The sequence below is a fragment of the Panthera tigris genome, chromosome D1, assembly GCF_018350195.1.
Source record: "Panthera tigris isolate Pti1 chromosome D1, P.tigris_Pti1_mat1.1, whole genome shotgun sequence".
In the NCBI taxonomy this organism is placed as follows: Eukaryota; Metazoa; Chordata; class Mammalia; order Carnivora; family Felidae; genus Panthera; species Panthera tigris.
This window is the reverse complement of record NC_056669.1, coordinates 114,420,714-114,442,136: the sequence shown is the minus strand read 5'-3', so window position 1 is coordinate 114,442,136 and position 21,423 is coordinate 114,420,714. Positions and strand designations below refer to the sequence as shown.

The following is a 21,423-nucleotide window of genomic DNA, read 5'->3' as shown; positions in this document are numbered from 1 at the left end:
AGCGATTTCTGAGAAGACAAGAGAAGAAAAGTATGTGAGTGATGTAGCAGGAGAAAACTTTTCTGAAATAAATACATGCCAGGATCAAAAGTTTGAACCAACTGATGCCAGAAATTTAGCCAATGCACAGGCACAGGAGGTCAGCGGGCTTCAGAGGTGAAGATCCCCGGAGAACACGGGCCCGGGTCGGGGCGGGTCGGGGCGGGGCAGGTCAGCGCTGGTTTCTCCTGCGGGGCAGGAGAGCTCCCGGGGAAAGCTGCACACATCTGGGTCACACCTGCCTTCCCCAGAACAGCCCCAGGTGCCTAGAAGAGTTCAGGACACATCTGACCAACACACAAGGGAACCGACGGAAGGACGGACAGATGCCGGGGAACAGCCGGGTGGATGGGTGTGTAGATGCAAAGTGCCACCCCGCTCCCTGGGCCACCCGGCGCCCGTATCCTTCACCTACCTTCCACGCCAAAGGCGCAAGGCAAGAGGTGGGGGCACAGAGGATGCCAGGTCCCAAACGTCCCAACCAGGGTCCCGGGAATTAGACGCAGAGGCCACCCTGCCCACAGGGCCAGGGGGTTGGCGGCCATCGCGCTAACCCAGGTGGGCTCTGTGGACGAAGCGGGCGCAGGCTGCATTTGGCGGGGTCCCAGCCCGTGGAACGTTGGAAGCTTTGCGAGCGTGGGCACAGGCTCACAGACAGGAAGCCTGGGAGGCTGCGCCCGGGGGGGGGGGGGGGGGGGGGGGGGGCTGGAGCGGGAAGGAAACGAGACTGAGCCTTGGCCCTCCCGCTGCCAGTGAGCTGCTGCGCCCTCCCCTCCGGCCGTCAGCTCCCGCCAGGCTCGCCGATCCACCCCCACCCTTGCGGGCTGTGTGGTCCCAGGCAATCCGCTTAACCGCTCTGTGCGCCAGCGCCCACATTTTTGTCGATATTCTCTTGCCGCAAACTTTCCCCATCTTCTGCTCCCTAATAACCACCACTCCACACCCCGCTCCCGATGGTGGGGTAGGGCTGGGGTGCCCTCTGGGCCCCTCCTCCAGTTCCAGGTCACTGAAGCCAGCACTAGCGGGTCCTCCTTCCACCCCCTCCCTCCACTCTGGCACCGAGCCCTGGAGGCCTCCCCATCCCTTGCCCCCTGATTTTTGTCCCCCGCTCCTCTTCCAGAGGTTTTGCCAACAGCCGCCTGGGGGTCCCCACCTCCAGTCGACCACCCGGCACATCCTCTATGCCCAGTGCCATGGAGGAGTATAAATGCTAAGTCACCCCACTCAAGCTGCCACAGCCTTTCCTTCGAACTCCCCAGAGCAGAGTCCAGGCTCCCCCCGGAGCTGCCCACCTCCCAAGTGAGAGCCTAACTTACTCCCCCGTGGAGGCCCCAGGCCTCAGGTTCTCAACACTGATGATGCACCACAGCCATCCGGAGGGTTAGACGCGGGTTCCCAGGCCCCGCTCCACAAACGGCCCTATCTGTTTCCTAAGCTCCCTAGATGGATCTTCCATTTGCCACAAACCCACCTCCTCCAGGAAGCCTACCATCAAGCCTAGGCTTGAATCTTCGTTGCGCTACAGGGCAAGGGGAACTCTGAGGAGGACAGAGCAGAAGGCCGGTTGCAGAGGCCAGATGTGGCTCCCAGCCTGGGCTTCAGAGTGCTGGTAACAGGTCTGGGCCACAGCCAGCCCCCTGGCCCTGCGGTGGTTACAGCGCCCAGAATCCCAGACTTCCTAGGAACGCTGGGCCACAGAGGTAAGAGGTCCACGGTGGGGGAGGGGTCCACATATCCTCAGGGATGCTCAGCACAGCTTTGGGGCAGTGGGAGCCAGCCGTGCCACCCCAGCAAAGCCCCCTCCGCTCCTCTGCAGCCCCGGCTGACCCGGCTTACCCCTGGGGCTACCCCACAAGCCCTTTGAACCCCTACCTGCAGCCTCGAGGCTGGTTCCCCAGGCAGGGCCCCAGGTGGGCCCAGGTAGACCCCAGATGGAGGGCGGGCCCCAGGCCCGTGCCAGGCGTGTGCCTTCAGGTGAGCTCAGCGCCGCACAAACTTGTCTCCCAGGATTTTTCCACACAAAACACGTCTCCCAGGGAAGCAACCGGTCTGATGAGCTAGGCGTGCGGGCGTTCCCACCCCGCCCTCCTGGTGCCCCCACAGTCCCGTCCTGCAGTGAGAGGCCGCCCCAGACGGACGCGCTGGGCCTGGGATGGAGTCCAGGACCCCTCTGCCTGTAGCAGTGGCCTCCGGGTTGAGCCATGGAGCCTGCAGGATCCAGACCCCCAGCACGGTAGGTCTCCCACCCGAGCGCCCACCTCGGCCCGGCAGTCCCACCCCAGGCTTCACCTTGACCTTTCCGAGGACCCTCCCCTCCCCTTTGAGCCTGTCCCCACCCTGCCCCTTCCTCTCCAGCACTGACCTCACCCCTAGGCCTGCCTTCTGACCCTGACCTCCCTCCTCACCCCCAGGCCCCCATCCACCATCCCCACCTGGGGCTACATCCCCTGAAAAGACTGATTGCAGATTAAGGCAGTTGTCTTCAGGGGCCAGGGTAAGGGACTCCCATGGGAGAGAGGAGGCTGTTAGGGTGGGCCCCACAGTGACTCCTCAAGGGGGCCCCAGGAGGTACCTGAAGCCACTCAACCCCTCCACCCCTCCAGCCCTGCCCAGCTCACCCCTTGCCCCTACTCCATCCACCAAGGGCCTATCCTAGATTCACTCCAGGCCTACCCAGGAGGCCTTGCAGCATGCTGGTCCAGCTGGATGGGAGCACCCCAGGGAGACTTTCTGGGGGCAAACCCTGATAGGCCCGGGCCCCCCTCCCCACCCCTGATGCCGACCTCTCCTAATCACTGTTCTGCCAGACTCCTGGGTTCTTCCTCCGCTGACACAGCCTCTGCTCCTGCACCCCCAGCCTGGACGGGGGAGGGGGGGGCGGAGGGGGGGGCTCTGAGTCAATGCCTTGTGGCAGTCCTGCCTACCCTGCCCCATCAGAGCTCTGTTGAGCTGAGCCCTGACTCACATGTAGGGAATGGCCTTCTGCCTCACAGCCTGGGGGGCAGAAGCCAGGGAGGGGTGAGAGAGAGGGCCAAGCCAGCCCTTTGGAGGCCTCTGCAGAAGTTGGGGAGATGGGGGCAACTTCTGGGGTCTACAGGACAGAGATCCAGAGGGTCACAAGACTAGGGTGTGGGCCAAGTCTATCTGTATGCTTCTGGGGTCCCCCGGGCACCAAAGATCAAGGTCCATGGGGCCCTCTTCTACCCGGAAGCTCCCCCACCCCAAGCCCTTTGTCCTCAGTCCTCACCCTTAGCATCGACCCCTGACTCCTAATAGTGACCCAGGATGCTGACCCCTGCCCGGCTCAGGGCCCCCAGTCACCCGGGGAGGGAAGATCCCTCCCTTCGGACTCCGGGAGGTGGCTGGCCGTAGGTTCCCCAGTGACCTAACCTGGCCCTTCCCTGACACTCAGGACAGTGGGGCCTGATTGTCCCGCCCCTGCCCCAAAGGTCCCACTGTGGCCGGGGAACCCAGATGGGCCCGGACCCTGCCGCCCCGTCCCGGAACAGGCGGAAGGAACGGGGAGGCCAGGCCGGGACGCGGGGCCTGTTCTTCCGCCCAAATTCCACCTTAAGCTGGTGGTGGCCCCTCCCTCTCACCTGGCCCAGGTGTCCCCGCCCCCAGCCAAGCTCAGGGCTGGGCAGGCGTCTGTCTCCAGGCTGGCTCTGGGCGAGGCCAGTGGGGAGGGGACTTCGGGGACGGGACGGTGAAGACTGCTCAGGCCGAGGAGGCCCGGCGGCCCAGGCCGGGCGCACACCCAGCCCCGCACGCCTGCCGCCATGCAGGACGGTAACTTCCTGCTGTCGGCCCTGCAGCCCGAGGCCGGCGTGTGCTCCCTGGCGCTGCCCTCCGACCTGCAGCTGGACCGCCGGGGCGCAGAGGGGCCCGACGCTGAGCGGCTGCGGGCGGCCCGCGTCCAGGAGCAGGTCTGCGCCCGCCTCCTGCAGCTGGGCCGGCAGGCTCGGCACAACGGGGCGGCGGAGCCCGAGGGCACCACCGAGGTGGCCAGAGGTAAGCGGGCGCCTGCAGGGTGGGTGCCGGGCAGCGGGAACGGCAGTGGGCAGAGGTGGCCTCGGTGGGTGTGGCGGTACGAGGGCCAGAGGCCGGGGTAGAGCCGGCATGGGGTTCAGCGCCCTGACTCACCGAGGCCTCGCACTGAGTCACCCGCCCCGCCCGCCAGGTGTGGGAGAAGGCATGGGTGCGGCCTCCCACCAGCCGGCAGGGACCCCCGAGCTCGGGCCCCGCCGCCCCTTCCGCCCCGAGCGCCGCTGTCGGCACGTGGCAGGCCACCCGGGCCTGCCTCTGTCGGCAAAACGGGACCGGGCACACGTCCGGTCCCACGTAACACAGGCTCGCACGCGGCCTCGGGCGCGCAGACATACACGTCAGTCCCACTAAGACACAAACACCCTGAGACACAGACACCCAGACTCCAGCGTCCCTCCCCACCACCCTCCAGGCCCCAAGGGAATAAGCAGACAGAAACGTGAGGGGGCGGGTCTGGGAAGCCTGGACCGGAGCCACCTGCCTGTCTGGACCGGGGTCTCCCTGTGGAATTGCGGCGGGGTGGGGGTGGGGGGCCCGCAGGAGTGACCCAGATATTATTCCCGAGAACATCAGGTGGGGGAGTGCCCCCTCGGTGCGGGCAGACCGCCCTGTGTCGGAACCCCGGCTCTACCAGCGTGTGTGTGAGTTCGAGAGCAAATGCGTGAGTGTGCATGCATGTGTGTGTGGATGTGTGTGTGTGCATGTGGGCGCATGCCTGTTGAAGGATCCCACAAACACAGTGAGTTCAGAGCAGTTGTTCTAGAAATGCCATTTCCTCCCTGGCCAGACTGCAGCAACAGGGATCAAGGGTAGATAGTAAGGTGAACTTCCCAGGATGTCAGGAGCCAAGACACCAGTTCCACAGTGGTTCACGTGACCTTTAGAGGGCCCTTTCCCAGGACAGGTCTCCAGATGCTGGCCAGACACGGGGGGAGAGGGTCAGCCAGCATAGGGGCCTGCCAGAGCAGCCTGGATTCCTGGGTCCTCTCCTCCCTGGGCCTCAGCCTTGCTGGTGGCTAAGTAGTTGGGTGCCCAGGGGTCATGGGGTGGAGGAGGGAGCAGGGAAGGGTTAATTACCACCCTGGCTACCCTGCCAATTAGGGGGAGGATTATAATTTGGGGGTGGGAGTAAGGTCCCCAGGCTGGGGGTGTGTCCCCCCAGGCTGAGCCTCACTAGCGTCAAAGGGTTAATAGCCCCTGCCCAGAAGCCTCATTAACCAGGGCGGGTCTGGGGAATGTACTGGGAGGGGAGCCCCCCAGACCTAGTTGGAAGAGGCCGGGGGAGGGGCTGAGGCCCCCTCCCTTCACTCACATCATGAGTCCTTTCAGCCACTCACCCTGCCTAGGCTCTCTGGGGACATGTGACTCTTCTCCCCCAAGATATGGCCCTAGCAGGGACCCTGGCAGAGGCTGATCCCCTCCGGGCACCTCCTCCCTGTCCAGAGACGCCGGAGCCACCTCACCCCAGTCCGTCCCCCTGCTTTGCCTTGGTCTGACCTTCACCCAACCGTCCTCAGTGTTTCCAGCTCATGCACCTGTTGTCTATCAAACCAGCCATCCATCTGTCCATCCACCCCTCCTTCCAACGGTCCGACCAGCCCTCCCTCCTCCTCCTCTGCCATCTCTCCACCCTTCACCCACCCCCCCTGTCTGTCCACTCACCACAGAGTCGGGCTGGCGCCAGCAGCCTCAGTTTCTGTGTGGCTGGATGGGGCGGGCGTGGCTTTTCCAGGTGGGACAGGGAACTGTGTGTCCTTGGCGAGTGTGGCATCACTCCCGTGTGGCCACAGCAAAGGACGGGCTCACAGAGGTCAGTGTGGCTTCCTGGAGGAGGGGGTCAGGTGTGTGTCCTGGCAGGGACTAGAGAGTTGATGGAGTCCCGGCACACTTCCCAGGCAGCCAGGGGGTCGGGGGTGGGGGGTCGGGGGTGGGGGTGAGCGTGCCTATCCCCCAGCACAGCTGGAGGGGCAGGGGGCTGTGGGAGAGGTCCGAACAGGGTTGACCCACAAGCGGAGGAGACCCATGAGGCATCTGGCCCAGCCAGGCCACCACTGTCCCTGTCGGCAGGCACATCCCGCGGTCACTACCACACCCTGCAGTCTGGCTTCAGCTCGCGCTCTCAGAGCCTCGGTGGGGACAACGTCTCTGTGAGTACACTCTCTCCAGCCTCAGGAGAGGCTCGTGGGGGAGGCTCTGGGGGAAGCTGGGAGCTGCAGGGTCAGGGAGAGGGGCTGGTGCCAGGTGAGCCCCCAGCACCCACTCGCTGCTCTCCTCCCTGCCCCGCAGACCTTCCGGCCCGTTGCCAAGCCTGCCTACAGCCCGGCCTCCTGGTCCTCCCGCTCAGCTGTGGATCTGAGCTCTAGTCGGAGGCTGAGCTCTGCCCACAACGGGGGCAGCGCCTTTGGGGTCGCGGGGTACGGGGGAGCCCAGCCTGCCGCACCCATGCCTACCCGGCCCACGTCCTTCCATGAGCGTGGGGGGGCGGGGAGCCGGGTGGACTACGACACGTTGTCCCTGCGCTCGCTGAGGCTAGGGGCCGGGGGCCTGGATGACCGCTACAGCGTGGTATCCGAGCAGCTGGAGCCCCCAGCTGCCTCCGCCTACAGGGCCTTTGGCTACGAGCGCCAGGCCAGCTCCGGCCGGTCAGGGGGCTTGGACTGGCCGGGAGCCGCTGAGGGGCCGCCCAGCCGGACCATCCGTGCGCCGGCCATGCGGACCCTGCAGCGATTCCAGAGCGGCCACCGCAGCCGAGGCGTGGCCGGGGTGGCCCCAGGGGGTGTCCCGGAGCCTGTGGCCCGAGCACCGTCTGTGCGCAGCCTCAGCCTGAGCCTGGCCGACTCCAGCCACCTGCCGGATGTGCGCGGCCTGGACAGCTACGGTGGCCACCGCACCCTGCAGAGGCTCAGCAGCGGGTGAGCTGGGCCTGGCTTGGGGAGGGGACTTCTGCCACGGCCCTGGCCCGGCCCCGGGGTCAGCCTGACCCCTCCCGGCCCCCGTCCCTGCAGATTTGACGACATCGACCTGCCCTCAGCAGTCAAGTACCTCATGGCCTCAGACCCCAACCTGCAGGTGCTGGGAGCAGCCTACATCCAGCACAAGTGCTATAGCGACGCGGCAGCCAAGAAGCAGGTGACCGACCGCCCCCGCTGGTGCCACCTGTGGCCCACTGGTCCGTGAACACCCCTGCCTACCACCCTCGGTGATCCTCCCACTTGTCATTAATCTCCGGTCCCTAACCACCCCTCAACGGTCCCCACGCTGACTGGGCAGGCAGACCCCCCTTTGGCCCAGAGCCTCCCCGGCAGACGAGGGGCAGGAGGAAGTGATGTGCATACGTACAAGTACAGCTGCGTGCCTCTGCACACACCTGCGCACACCTACACGCACCCGCACGCATCTAAAGACACCTGCGCACACGCCTGCGTACACCTGCACGTCTCCGTCACCAGCACACGCCCTCCCGTACTTGCACCCGTCTGCACATGCCTGTGTGCACGTTGCTCACACCCGCGTGCCTGTGCGTGCAGGCCCGCAGCCTTCAGGCTGTGCCCAGGCTGGTGAAGCTCTTCAACCACGCCGACCAGGAGGTGCAACGCCACGCCACGGGCGCCGTGCGCAACCTCATCTACGACAACGCGGACAACAAGCTGGCCCTGGTGGAGGAGAACGGCATCTTCGAGCTGCTGCGCACGCTGCGTGAGCATGACGACGAGCTGCGCAAGAACGTCACAGGTGCCCTGCCAGCCCACGCCGGCCCTCTCCTTCCCTCCCTCCGTGCTCTGTTCCTCTGTCCCCGCCACTTCCATTGGTCCCGACTGTTCTTGTGCCGTATGTGTGCAGCTAGCCTCCAGCCCCCAGGCCCCGTGTCCCCAAGCATTGTCTCTCGGCTGTGTCACAGCCCCGTGACCTGTAGGTTGTATGCAGGCTCTCCCCATGGGGCTCTCGAGCGAGGCTCCAAACGCCAGGAGGGGCCCTGGGAGAGGTTGGGGTCCTCATCCCCACCCTCCCTGGAGGGGCTGGAGGGGACCAGTGGGCGACTGCTGACCATGGCCACGGCCCCGCCTGCCCCAGGGATCCTGTGGAACCTGTCCTCCAGCGACCATCTGAAGGATCGCCTGGCCAGGGACACACTGGAACAGCTCACCGACCTGGTGCTGAGCCCCCTCTCGGGGGCCGGAGGACCACCCCTCATCCAGCAGAATGCCTCTGAGGCTGAAATCTTCTATAATGCCACGGGCTTCCTCAGGTGCGCCGGGACGGGGGGCAGCAGAGAGAGAGGCTAAGACGGTGGCCATGGGGAAAGAACGGGGTGCCTGGAAGGGGGCAGGGGAGGCCTGGAGAAGGGGCACTTGAGTCCCAGGTCTGAATGGCAGGGTGGGGCTGGCCAGGGCGGCAGGCAGAAGCAGACCGGCCACGCAAGGTACGGGTGCTGGCACAGAAGTGGGACAGGCAGCTGGTCCCAGGCAGAGCGGTGATATGTCAGGTGGCAGCAGGCCCTGGGGTCCACAGGCTCCCCTCCACTCTGGACACTTGGCGGGAGGGGGGGATGGGCATGCAGAGGGGCTGCAGGGGCCAGAGGGCGGGGCCCAGCTCAGGGCAAGGAGGTGACTGGGGCTCAAGGGCTCGGCCCTTGGGACTGGTTCCCACTGGGGGGGTCCCCGGTCTGCCTCCGTCCGCAGGAACCTCAGCTCAGCTTCCCAGGCCACTCGCCAGAAGATGCGTGAGTGCCACGGGCTGGTGGATGCCCTGGTCACCTACATCAACCACGCCCTGGACGTGGGCAAGTGTGAGGACAAGGTGAGGGGCGGCCACTGCCGAAAGGTCCTGGGGGGTTCTGGCCCACGCTGACCACGGTCCGCCCTCTGCAGAGTGTGGAGAACGCCGTGTGCGTGCTGAGGAACCTGTCCTACCGCCTGTACGATGAGATGCCGCCCTCCGCCCTGCAGCGGCTCGAGGGCCGGGGCCGCAGGGACACGGCTGGGGCGCCACCCGGCGAGGTGGTGGGCTGCTTCACGCCGCAGAGCCGGCGGCTTCGAGAGGTGGGCGCGGGCCTGGGCAGCTGGGAGCAGGGCCCCCGGCCCGAACCCAGCTGACCCTCCACACCTCCCACCCAGCTGCCCCTCACGGCTGATGCACTGACCTTCGCCGAGGTGTCTAAGGACCCCAAGGGTCTTGAGTGGCTGTGGAGCCCCCAGATCGTGGGGCTGTACAACCGGCTGCTGCAGCGCTGTGAACTCAACCCACACACGACCGAGGCAGCCGCGGGAGCACTGCAGAACATCACTGCGGGCGACCGCAGGGTGAGGACCCACGTGTGGCCTTGCACTGGGGACACGAAGGGTGAATGAGGAGGGTGCAGGAGCTTTCCAGTTTAGTCTGTTGGAGCGGGATGAACACAGCCAGGTGAATGAGCCAAAACCCAAGACCGAGGGGACAGGACGTGCCGCCAGGGGTGCGAGAGGCAGGGGACACCGGAGGGGAGAGGACGCTGCCAGGGGTGCGAGAGGCAGGGGACACTGGAGGGGACAGGACACGCAGCCAGGGGTGTGAGAGGCAGGGGACACCGGAGGGGACAGGACACACAGCCAGGGATGCGAGAGGCAGGGGACACCGGAGGGGACAGGACGTGCCGCCAGGGGTGTGAGACGCAGGGGACACAGGAGGGGACAGGACACGCAGCCAGGGGTGCGGGAGGCAGGGGACACCGAGGAGACAGGACGCTGCCAGGGGTGCAAGAGGCAGGGGACAGGAGGGGCAGCCAGGAGTGTGAGGCCAGTGTCCCAGACGGGACAGGCCCCCAGGATCCCTGAGGGTTTAGGGAGAGGCGTGAGCTGAGAAGGGGCTGACCCAAGTCACACGTGATGAGGCTCCTGGCTGGGCTGTGAGGGCAGAAGCAGAAAGAACAGAGCAGGTGAGAGACGGTGGGGTCCAGTCCTGCCTCAGGGTTTTGGGGAGGGAGAGGGACAGGGACAGAGAAGAGCCCCAACCCGCGGCGCTCACCAGCTCCTCTCCTACCCGCAGTGGGCGGGCGTGCTGAGCCGCCTGGCTCTAGAGCAGGAGCGCGTCCTGAACCCACTGCTCGACCGGGTTCGGACCGCTGACCACCACCAGCTCCGCTCGCTGACTGGCCTCATCCGAAACCTGTCTCGGAATGCCAGAAACAAGGACGAGATGTGTGAGTCCGGCCACCCCGCAGCCCGGGCTCTGCCCTCACCGTGCCTAGCTGGGCTCACCCCCGAGTTTCTTTCCTGCTGCCCGTTTGGGCGAGCCCCTGGCAAGCTAGAGCTGAGCGGATAGATGGGGGGTGCGGAACGGGGGGTGGGCAGGCGGCCAGGAGTGGAGGCTGCCTTCCTGACCTCCCCACCTCCCGGCCTCCCGGCAGCCACCAAGGTGGTGAGTCACCTGATCGAGAAGCTGCCGGGCAGCGTGGGCGAGAAGTGTCCCCCCGCCGACGTGCTGGTCAACATCATAGCCGTGCTCAACAACCTGGTGGTGGCCAGTCCCGTCGCTGCCCGAGACTTGCTCTATTTTGACGGGCTCCGAAAGCTGGTCTTCATCAAGAAGAAGCGGGACAGGTGAGGCCCCTCCAGCACCCTCCCTCGCGGCCTCGCCTGTCCTCCTGCTGACCCCTGCCCTTCCCGCCCCACCCCAGCCCCGACAGTGAGAAGTCCTCCCGAGCAGCCTCCAGCCTCCTGGCCAACCTGTGGCAATACAGCAAGCTCCACCGAGACTTCCGGGCGGTATGTTCTGGCGACCCAGGGCAGGCAGGGCCGGCCCCGGGGGCGGGACATCGGGTGGCAGGGAACAGACCTGGCAACTCACGTGGAACAGGAGACTCGGGAAGTGGGGAACATGAGAAAGGAGACCAGAGACCCAGGGAGGAGTGGGGCATGGGGACCACAGGGCCCGCGGGCAGGAACCCTGACTCTGGGCCCCCTGTCCACTGCAGAAAGGCTATCGAAAGGAGGACTTCCTGGGCCCATAGGTGAGGCCTTCCTGGAGGAGGATGCAACGTCGCCTAGCCTCCAAGGGATAGGCTCAGCTCTGCGCTGCTCGCTGGCCAGCCTGGCGGAGAAGGCTGATGGCCCGGGGCCTCTCACGGGAGCCCCGTGTGCCACTTTGCAGGGGCCCAGGCACCAGGGAGGGCATGGGGGCGCTGTTCTAGGGATTTGGCTTCTATAGGGCAGGGGTAGGGCAGGGATTGAGGCTGCTCGGTGTGTGGGGTGGTGACCGGGTCATTGGGCAGAGGTGGTGAACTGTCAATGCTGGGAATAAAGATAGCTATGGACACAGCCCTGCAAGTTTCTTCGGCTGGCTCGACCTGGGGGTCCAAGCCAGGGACTCAGCAGCGTCCCTGAGCATAGCCGCGCCTGCCCCTGATGATACTCACCCCGAGTCACTCAGATGCTTCTCCAGGTCAGAATGCCCAGGACCAGGACAAGAGTATCCAGTGGGGAGAGAACTGGAGGGACCAGGGCAGACAGCAGAGGCAGCCCAGGGGCCAACCGAGGCACAAACGCAGCAGTGTTGGGGACCGTGTGTGCAGAGGGGTGGCCACTCCTGGGAGAGTTGTGACCTCCCCTGGCTGAGGTGCTGCCCTGCTGGGCCGTCCACACCCAACACTTGTCTCTGCCCTGCCTCGCTGGACCTGGGGGTGTCCTGACCAGGGACTTGCACCGTCTGACTGAGCCCTGGGAACCCATCTCACCAAACCAGGACATTTGGTGGCGAAGCTCCCTCCCACTCACATTTTTACAACAAAAGGCTTCTTCTGCAAAGCTCAGAACCTGCAGACTCTAAGGGGCCTGCCCCTCCTCCAGGACCTGTGTGGATCAGAGTGGGGCTGGGGACCGTCACGCCCCCAAACAGAGAGACCCAAGGAGGCTACTGTTAAGAGATGTGTCTGAGCTGGCTCAGGATGGAGGCTGGAGAGAGGGCGGGACTGCGTGGACAGCCAGACCTGTGACTGGGTGGCCGTGGGGATGAGGAAGGGGAGGGGCTGAGGGCCGTGGAGACCCTGAGATGGACGTGCCCCTTCCTGCCCCGGGAGAGGAGAGGCTGAGGCTCAGGCAGGATCTAAAAGGACTTTATTTTCTGGCACAAGGAGGCACACTAGAGTCCCCCCACTTCCCTCAAGGTCTCATGGCTGGTAGTCCTGCTGAGAGGAGAAAAAACCCCACCCCACCCTGCACCCAGCTGTCCTTGGTGATCCTGACGCTCCGGCGGGTGCAGGCTACACGTCATCCTCGGACACCAGGCAGTAGAAGTCCGTGCGGGCACTGTAGTTGCGGGAGCCGAGGTCCGAGACATCCACCTCGCTGCCCCGGCCCTCTCCAAGGGCGACCCCACTGGCATGGGGTGGAGCTAATGGCTCCCCAAAGATAGGCCCTCGGACACCTGGGAAGAGGGTACCACCGGGCCTGAGGCTGGGCTGTCCACAGCCTGACTTCTGCTAGGACCCATGAACGAGGGTCACTCCCTGCTCACCCTCCTGCATAGTGGCATCTGAGGTCCTGGAGGTTCCCAGGCAGGCCTCGGGTCCGCGTGCCTCCGGGAAAGAGGCAGTGAGGGTGTGCTGGGGGTCAAGCCCACCTATGGGCTGCAGGGAGGAAGTCCCCGCCACCTGGACCCCTTTCTGGGCTCCGCAGCCCCGTGCACCCCCTCCGCCCCAGGCCAAGCTTCTCAGGGTCGGGGTGGGACCAGGTGGGCATACCCAGGTCCCCCTCGGGGTCGGGGTCCAGCTCCAGGTGCAGGGTGCGACCCTCGGGTGGGTGGCCTTGCACGATCAGCATGGGGTCCTTGTCACCCTGCAGCCGGGTCTGGGGGTCTCCCTCCATGGCTCTGTGCCGCACCTTCCGTGGCAGTGCCAGCTGCAGCTCTTTCCAAAACTCTGAAGAAGGCGCCTGGGGGCCAGGACTGGGCTGTTAGCCTGGTCGCCTTGGCCCCAAAGGGCACCTGGAGGCATGCGTTCACCCGGCTCCAGGGGCCTCAAAAGAGGCCCCTCTTCTGGGCAGCAGCCCACAGAACCCTCACCCCCACGGGGTCCCATCCACAAGTCCCCACACCACAGAGCTGCCCACGGAGAAGCCCCTCCTTGGCGCCCGGTACCACCATCCCCATTAGGGCGCCCCTCCCCTCGCCCCTCTCCGCACCACGGAGCCGGGCTTCCAGAGCAGCAGGGTCACCAGGTGGCGGTGCTGGCGCAGCAGGCGGAGCGCGGGGTGCACGGGGTCGCGCTTCTGGCCCTCGAAGGTGATGAATATGGGCCTGCGCGTGAGCTCCAGTAGCCGGCACAAGCCCTCCCTGCGCGGGCGGGACCGTCAGGGAGGGGACGAGGCGGGGGCCCACCCCACCCTGCGCGGGACCCACCGGAAGCTGTGGCTGCACCAGGCCCGGCCCAGGAATGCTTCCGACAGCACCACGATGAGACGTCGACAGCGGCTCAGGTTCACCAGGAGATCGGCCGAGGGCTCTGCGAAAACCAGGCGTCGGCGGGGCCGAGGAAGGGCGGGGCCCGGAGGGAGATGGGGCGGGGCCCCGGGGGGCGGGCCCGGGCCCAGAACGGGGCGGGGCCACAGAGAGCCGGCCCCGTCTCGGACGGGGGCGGGGCCCGGAGATGGGGCGGGGCCACGGAGGGCGGGCCCGGTCCCGGGACGAGGGTGGTACCATGGGAGGGCGGTCCTGAGCCCAGAATGGGGCGGGGCCGCGTAGGGCGGGCCCGGTCCCGGAACGGGGGCGGTACTATGGGAGGGCGGGGCCCGGGCCCAGAACGGGGCGGGGCCATGGGAGGGCGGGCAAGGTCTCCGGACTGGAGCGAGGCCACCAGGCTGGGCCCGCGGTACCCGCGCGTGGCAGGAGGTCGCGGTCATCCAGGAAGAGCTTGTAGCCCCGACGCCGCTCTAGCTGTGGCTTCAGGATGAAGTTCACGAACTTCCGGTCCTCGGGGCTGTCGCTGTAGGAGACGTAGGCGTCGTAGAGTTTCCCGTCTGCGGACGGCAAAGGGTCAGCGCCCAGCTTTCCAGGCCCGGGCCCGCTACCCTGGCCGCCGCCCCCGCCCATTCCGGGTCCTCTAACCCCTCCCCACGAGCTTGGGGGGACCAGGCATGCCTACCTGGCAGATCCCACCCGGCAGATCCCGCACGCACGCCCACAACGCCGCCTCCAGCTCTGGATGCTGGCCGCCTATCTGGCTTCTGCCGACCCCAGCCCTCTGCCCTCTTTCCTGGACTGCGTGCTCAAGAGCCCCTGAGGGACCTCCAGGGTCCCCCCTCCACACTTACCGGGGCAACCCGCCCACCCAAAACTGAGCCTAGGGAGGTCTCATAGCTGATTCATTCTCTTCGTCCATCCTGGCCCCACGCACCGTTCATCTCCAGCTCCCCGTAGGCGTCTTGGTACCAGAGCAGCACATTCAGTCGACACTTCACATAGAGCAGGGCCGCCAGGAGCAGGGCCAGCAGGACCAGGAGTGAGGCCAGCACTGCGGCCAGGTGGCCAGCTGGGCCTGGGACAGAGCTGCAGTCTGAACCGCTGCCACCCCCACCCGGCATTTTCCAAGCCTCAAGGCTACCCAGCCCGCCCCCCCCCCCCCGCCGCCAGGCCTCCCACCTTCCACCCAGTGTACTCCCACTTACCAGCTCTCCAAAGAGTGAAGGAGGAGGAGCTGACATTCCGGATGGAGCAGGTGAAGACCCCATAGTCCTCAGCACTGGTCAGGTTGACCCCCAGAACACTGGACACAAGCACCTCTGATGAGTTGGCCTTGATCCTGGGGAGACCAGGCCCAACCCTCTTACCTGGGGCCTGAGAGCATCAGTGGATGTCCCTGGATCCCACCTGTCGGACTCACCCACGGAGGATGCAGGTGTGGGCTTCCTGAGTAGCCCTTGAGCCAAAAGCTAAGAGAAGGGGCCAAAACCTGGTGGGGGTGTGGATCTGTCTGGGGCAGTCACGTGATCTTGGGTCTGGGTTTTGGGGGGTCAGTGCCTAATTCAGGCCATAGGACTGTGCTAGCACCGTTGGCCCTGGGCTGTCTACAAGGGGCTATCTGTCCCTGCAGTCACTGACCCTTGGTCTGTGTCAGAAGTGGCACTCTGCCCATGTCCAGGTGGTTATAGACCAGGGTATAGGTGGCCACGGGTATAACCAGGGTAGTCACCTGACCCTGAACACCCCAGTCTCTTACCGGGAGTCTTCATGGAGGCCACAGTGGCTTCCATTGCCCAGCGGCAGCCCATCTTTCAGCCACTGGACTGAGGGCAGGGGACAGTGGGGCCCAGAGACCACCCAGGCCGTGCAGTTCAGGGAGACCGCACTGCCCAGGGCAGGCTCCAGGGCCTGGTTTCCAGACGGGGAGAGGAAGTTGGGGGCCATGTCACAGACACCTGCAGAGAGAGGACCCAGTGATTAGCCATGCCTGGAATGCTGGGCTCCCACCAACCACAGATGGTCTGTGGGCCAGGAAGAAAACAAGACGGTCAGTGCCATGGGATGCTTGGTGGCCTCACCATGTCCATGCACAGGTCCCACAGGGGACAGGGCCTGGCAGGGTCTTGGGTGTTCTGCCTGCCTTCGATGTGGCTGCTCTGTCCTCAGAGGACATTGGAAGGCAGGGGCCAGAGTCATAGCTGAGCTGACCCACCCCAGCTCAGGGGGCCCACCTGACTGCCCATCCACCCGGGACATGAGCCCAGCTCCCACACTTTCTGTGTGCACCTGTTGCCGGCAACTGCGACTCCCGCCCAGGTGAATGGCCAGGCACTGCACCCCTCCCCCGGCCCCTCTGCTGGGGGAGCTACGACAAATGTGAACACTAGGGGTTTGGGGGGGCACAGGTGCTGAGCGTGCCACTCCTTCCACCTGGGATGGCAGCATGGGATTCCAGGACCTTCCTCTGTTGGCCACGAGCAAGCTTTCCCACCTCCCTGAGACCTACGCTTTCTGATCTTTAAATCAGGGCGAAGAGTCCCAGGGGACGTGAGAGGAGACCACCGTCATCTCGGTGGTGTGGTCTCTCGGTAGCCCACACGTATCCATCCTGCCCCCAGGGGCCCCCCACTAGCTGCCATTTCCAGTGTCTCTTGGCTTTACTGACTTCCACGACCATAGTCTAGAGGCTTTGGGAAGGAGAAGGCGCAGGGCCTGCCCTAACTGTGGGGTCAGGACCTTGGGCTATGTGGGAGGGGTGAGTAGAGGCCTTTGTACCCCTGGCCGGAGGCCAGACAACATCACAGCATGGAGCCAGCCCGAGGGACAGGGGGTGGGAGTGGGGTCCGTGCCTGTCCCTCTCTGACCCGTCTACCTGCCATGGTCTGGCCGGGGCCTTCTCGGGGCAGGCTGGGCACTGGTGCCACCCCCCCGGCTCCTCAGGGCTCCTTGGCTGAGCAGACTGGTCCCCCGGGGCTCTCTGTCTCTGTGGCCGGTCAGTCGGGACACCAGGAGGGGTCAGAGGCTGCTGCCATCCCAAAGGAGAAAGTTAAACAAGAACAGGATGAGTTAACATGTAACCTCGCACCAGTTGCCTGGAGGGTGCCGGGCACACCAGCACAGCATCATGTGTGGCACCTCATGCTGGAGTGGGCACGGCCCAGGGGGCTCGGGGAGCCCTCAGACTTACCTTCGCCTGCTCCGGTGTCACCGCGATGGCTCAGGGAGGGCCCCCTGGCACCCCTCATAGGGTGGCACGTGGCTGTGTCCCCACTATTCCCCAGGATAGGGACGCCACAGACAAGGAGGACTGGGGTGCAGACCTCGCTTTACCCAGGCCCTGAGCGCCGAGGGTCACGTGCAACCTGCCTGCCACCACGGGGTGGGTGTGGGCTGCTGGACTCGGAGCCATACTCCCAGCTGTAGCGTTTTGTCCTGGACATGTCCCGTGTGCACGCGTGTGTGGGGACAGGGCACCTGAGCTGAGCCAGGCCACAGTCCTCAAGGCAGGAGGGAGGGGGCCTGGCTGGACTGAGTCTGCTCCGGAAGGCCTTGTGGGTCCCCCCTCCTTCCGGGTCCCGTTTGTCATGTCCAAAACCAAAGACTTTTGTCCACATTGTCTAGTTCTCCAAGGGAGGCCCCCACCCCACCACGGGTGACCCTCCTCTCCTCTGTGGGGCTGGGACCATCCGAACCCAGACTGGGAGCAGCTGCAGGTACCTCCTGACACAAAAAGCCCTGGGGCGACGTGGGCTGAAAGGAGGGGCCAAACCCCCCAGCGCAGGAGCCAGAGGCCTGGGGCCACCACCTCGAAGCTCCAGCTGATGCAGCAGGTATTTACTGAGACCTCACTCCACTCCTGCCTAGGGCTGTCCTCCCCACGCCTAGGGCCCCAAGTCTCTCAGCCTCCCCTGCATTCCTTCTGCGTGGGTGATGCCACCGTGGGCCTGGCCCAGCCTCCACACCCCCAGGAGCCCTGGGCTCGGCTGGCTCAACTTCCTCGGGGATTGCTGGAGCATCAGGCGGGGAACTGGTGAGGAGGTTCCTTCCCGAAGCCCTCTGGTGGGGGGCAGTCTCGGGAAGGTCCTTGAAGCAGAACCAGTCCACTGGGAGACTGTGGGAGACGGGGCAGCGCACACCCCCTCCCCGGGGTCCCCAGCTGGGCGGGTCCCAGGGAAACTCCTGCAGTAACACTTTCACCTTTCAAACTCTTAAGATCTTTTCCCCCCGGGGAGGCAGTCTCCCGCCCTCCTGGAAGGTCAGGCCAAACTGCACAACCTCCCCCTGCGCACCCTCCCCTGCATAGTCTGTTTTGCACACCACGTGCACACACAGCCCCCTCCCCATGCACACCTGCACTACATGCATCCCCCCCCACCCCGCACCTCCAGCACTCTTGTGGCCACACACACAGCACACACGTACTTGCAACGGCTCCCACAGGGCGCATGGCCTCGAGCATCTGTACAAACCCCACACCACCCGCTGCATCTCACACCTGCCCTTGCCACCCATGGCGCGCACACAGCCTCCCGTCACCCCCTGCTCTTACAGGCACACACAGGCTACACGTGCTGCGGGGCCTCCCCTCGGCCGGGCCGACTCTGAGGACCGGCCTCAGGTCAGAATGGTGTCCGAGGGCAGGGACACAGGCCCACGCGGAGCGGCAGGGCTGTCGGGGGAGCACACGAAGTCACCTGGTTCCGGCTCTCTCCTCCTGGGGGGGGATGGCGGTCGTCGAGGTCATTGACGCTTGCTTGGGAGCAAACTGTGTGCTCAGCTGGGCCCCGGGTCCGGCCCGCAGCACCGCGGCCCCAGAGCACATCGCCAAGCACAGTGAGGACCTGCCTTTTGTTTGTGTGTGTGTTTTAATCAGAACTTTCCCTGCAGCTTCCTGGCTTTACAGTCACATCCTCTCCTGACCCCAAACCCCACCCAGGCAGGCGCGCAGTTGGTGGTTCTCGCCCCTGCCCCGCCTGCTCTACTTCTTCCTGTTCGCTCCGGAGTCAAGCGGCTCCTTCCTCCGGGGCCCACCCCAGCCCACCGAGGCAGTGTACTTCCCGAGGCCAAGCCTGGGCGATGGAGAGGAGGCTGCGGAGAGGCTGGGGCCCCGGGTGATGTGAGGGGGTCCTAGGGAGACCCCCCAGTCAGGGTCATCCCGCACACAGTCGCATAGGGTCACCGCTTCCCAGACACAGCCTACAGAGTGACGCTCAGGATGGTGAGAGCCTCCAATGTGCATCTGGCCTGTGACCTGCTGGGGTGAGGGGAGTCCCGTGGATATTCCTGCCAGTAATGGGGCCTTGAGCAGAGCTTTTGGGCTCCCTCCCGGTCCACTTTCCCCGTACAGTGCCCAGGCAGGGGCTGTGGTATCACATGGACCTTAGTTTCAGGCCGGGATGGGAAGGCAGTCCCCCCTTTTCCAGATAAGGAAACAAGAAAAGGCCTCAATAGAGGTTCCTGGGCTCTGAGCCCAGCTCTTGGGGGGGGGGGGGAGGCGAGGCAGCTGGCATCCCCTTTTGTCACTTTCCCTCCCAGACTGACGTGGGACTCAGGGCCCAGAAATCGGTGGCTGGCATCACTACCCATAGAAACCGGGCAAGGGTCCCCTTCAGGCCCTGTCCCTGCTTGCACCTACCCAGAGCAGAGGCCCACCAGTGGGCCACCCTCAGTACTGGCTTTCATTTGTCCTTGCTCTGACCCTGCCCCAGCCCTGCTCACCCCCACCCCCACCCCATGGCTGGCAAGACCCTCAGCTGATGGTGCATCTAGGGCTCAGGGTCCCACAGAACTACCGGAAGACCTGCCCGCACCCTCTCCCCACCGAGCTGCAGCTTCCTGGATGCGCGCGGGTATTGCTACCAGCCCCTCCTGGAAGGTGCCTCAATGGGCCTGACGCCCAGAGGCGATGGCGTAAGCACCCGGCATACAGTCGTCAGTGACCGGCCTAGGGGTACCCAGGGAGGACACAGAGAGCCCCAAGCAGCCTTGCTGCCTCTCCAAGTTCCTGCCAGACTTCCTGTTGCTCAGTGTGTGTCCCCGGTGCCACCATCTCACAGCCATGACGGCCCCCGCCTTCTTCCTCTAAACTACACCCTCCTCCCCAGGCTCACGCTCCAAGGTGAGCGCCCACAAGCCCACGTCACCTCAGGCACCATCAAGAACCGCCCCTCCCCTCCCCCCACCCCCCCACCCCCATCCCCAGGGGTTCTTAGAAAGCTCCGGGTCTTCTGCTTGTGCTCTGGCCCCCTCGGCGGCGCAGGAGACGGCGGGGGGAAGGGGGGGCTATGAGGGGGGGCGGCGATCCCACCCCTCCGCCGTCTGCTTAGGACCCCACGGTCTCGTTACATCTTCCGCTCAGCGGGCCTGCAACGCTCTGTGCGCCACGCGTTTGCTGCGCCCCCCGACGTGTCTCCCGCAGGACAGAACTGCACACAAGGTCTCGGCCCCGCCGGCGAGGAGCTCTGTCCCGCTCCCCCGGGCCACACGCCCCGTTCTCCTCCGCTATACACCCCACCTCCGGCGCTCCGCCTTAGTCAGGGGCGATCCGGATTTAGCAGTCCCCCACCCTCTAGGCGCGGTGAGCACGCGGGTCGGGGTCGGGCACAGAGGGCGGGGACGCGGGTATCGCGATGGGAACGCGCACCGAGAGCCGAGGGCGGACTGGGGCGCGCACGAGGCGGCCGTGGATGGCGGGTCGGGCGCGCACGGCGGTGGCGCGGAGGGCGCGCAGGCCTAGCACGGCAGGTGGGGGCCACACACGGACGGCGGGAGCGCGCGCGTGACGGTAGCTCCGCCCGGCGACCAGCGCCGCGCACGGCCCCAGCCGGCTCCTCGGTACGCCCCGGGGGCCCTGGGAGGCCTCGCGCCTGGGATCCGAGCGGCGGGCGGCGGCGAGGGTCCCCGCGCGCCTCCGCGTCCCACCTCCCTCCCCTGGGCAAAGGTCACGAGGAAGCCACTGCCCACGTCGGGCGGAGCGGGAAACGTGGCCCTTGCGGTTCCCCTCCCCCCCCCCCCCCCTCCCCCCCCCCCCCCCCCCCCCCCCCCGCTCCGCCGCCAGGCCCACGGGGCCGGGACGCCGACAAACTCAGGCTTCCGGGCGACGGGGACAGCCGGCCCGACTCCGAGCCACTTCCTGCGGGACCGCGCCCGCCACGGCCCAGAGGCTCTTCGGGACAAGGGGCCCCCAAGCTCCGAGCCATTCCGGCTCCCAGGAGCCGGCGACCGCAACTCACCTCCGTGGGTCTGAGCCACTCACCTGCTGCCAAGACCTGGGGATCGCGCCGACCGCGGGGGCGGGGCAGCTCACCTGAGCCAGGTGCGCAGCGGCGAAGATCCCGGCGGCGGCGGCAGGTGCAGCCCCGCCCAGCAGCCAGGGCCTGAGGGCGGACCCGAGAGTCCCCGTTGTGCGCCCAAGTCCGGCGCTTAAGACCGTCCTGCTCTCAGGCGCCGGGAAGCCTCGGAACTGCAGCCACGCAGCCTGGGGGCAGAGGGCGAACCGGCCCAACCAGCCGGCAGAGTCTTGGACCTGGGGGACTCCTCAGAGTTTCCACTGTCCCCCGGGGCACCGTTCTGGTTCTGCCCCTCCTCCCCAGCTCTTCCTCCGGGAAGCCTGCCCCTGACCCTCCCGTGCAGGGACGGTAGGATCTCAACACGGCGCTGCTCGCTTGGAAACCCACGGAAAACCAGAGGAGGACCAGGAGGCTACCACATTCCAGACTTTTCTCCATCTGGGAGAATTTCCCATCTAGCCCTGAGGACAGACACAATCCACAAGAGGCCCAGAACTGACATGAAAAAGTTTGTATTTTATTATAGAAAGTTCTTCAGGCTGAGGAGAGCCAGAGAGGTGGGGTCAGGGCCCCCTGACCAGCCAGAATTGGGGTGGGGTGGGGAGGGTAGGATATGGGT

The 21,423-nt window shown here is 65.8% G+C and overlaps 2 protein-coding genes across 9 annotated transcripts; one reads left to right on the top strand and one right to left on the bottom strand.

The window, feature by feature from the left end:
• The first annotated feature begins 1,995 nt into the window (after window positions 1–1,995).
• PKP3 (plakophilin 3) lies at window positions 1,996–11,918 on the top strand. 2 transcript variants are annotated; one of them, XM_042958419.1, is made up of 14 exons: window positions 1,996–2,272; window positions 3,855–4,050; window positions 6,154–6,233; window positions 6,373–6,998; window positions 7,092–7,215; window positions 7,614–7,818; window positions 8,158–8,332; window positions 8,766–8,883; window positions 8,955–9,125; window positions 9,201–9,386; window positions 10,108–10,261; window positions 10,469–10,661; window positions 10,739–10,826; window positions 11,036–11,918. In XM_042958419.1, the coding sequence occupies exons 1-14, from the start codon at window positions 2,192–2,194 to the stop codon at window positions 11,069–11,071; spliced, it is 2,433 nt and encodes an 810-aa protein (XP_042814353.1). In that variant the 5' UTR covers window positions 1,996–2,191; the 3' UTR covers window positions 11,072–11,918. The 2 variants fall into 2 exon arrangements, with proteins under 2 accessions (XP_042814353.1, XP_042814352.1); XM_042958418.1 differs by lacking the exon at window positions 1,996–2,272 and having other exon boundaries at window positions 3,466–4,050.
• A 238-nt stretch (window positions 11,919–12,156) lies between these two features.
• Window positions 12,157–20,841, bottom strand: SIGIRR (single Ig and TIR domain containing). 7 transcript variants are annotated; one of them, XM_042958424.1, is made up of 10 exons: window positions 18,210–18,425; window positions 16,392–16,540; window positions 15,272–15,470; window positions 14,721–14,854; window positions 14,450–14,590; window positions 13,929–14,072; window positions 13,456–13,558; window positions 13,239–13,389; window positions 12,800–12,989; window positions 12,157–12,483 (listed from the first exon to the last, which is right to left on the bottom strand). In XM_042958424.1, the coding sequence occupies exons 3-10, from the start codon at window positions 15,457–15,459 to the stop codon at window positions 12,320–12,322; spliced, it is 1,215 nt and encodes a 404-aa protein (XP_042814358.1). In that variant the 5' UTR covers window positions 15,460–15,470; window positions 16,392–16,540; window positions 18,210–18,425; the 3' UTR covers window positions 12,157–12,319. The 7 variants fall into 7 exon arrangements, 6 of the variants coding, with proteins under 6 accessions (XP_042814358.1, XP_042814356.1, XP_042814357.1 ...); XM_042958422.1 differs by lacking the exon at window positions 18,210–18,425 and adding an exon at window positions 20,771–20,841 and having other exon boundaries at window positions 12,158–12,483; window positions 16,388–16,540; XM_042958423.1 differs by lacking the exon at window positions 18,210–18,425 and adding an exon at window positions 20,771–20,807 and having other exon boundaries at window positions 12,158–12,483; window positions 16,388–16,537.
• Window positions 20,842–21,423: the final 582 nt, after the last annotated feature.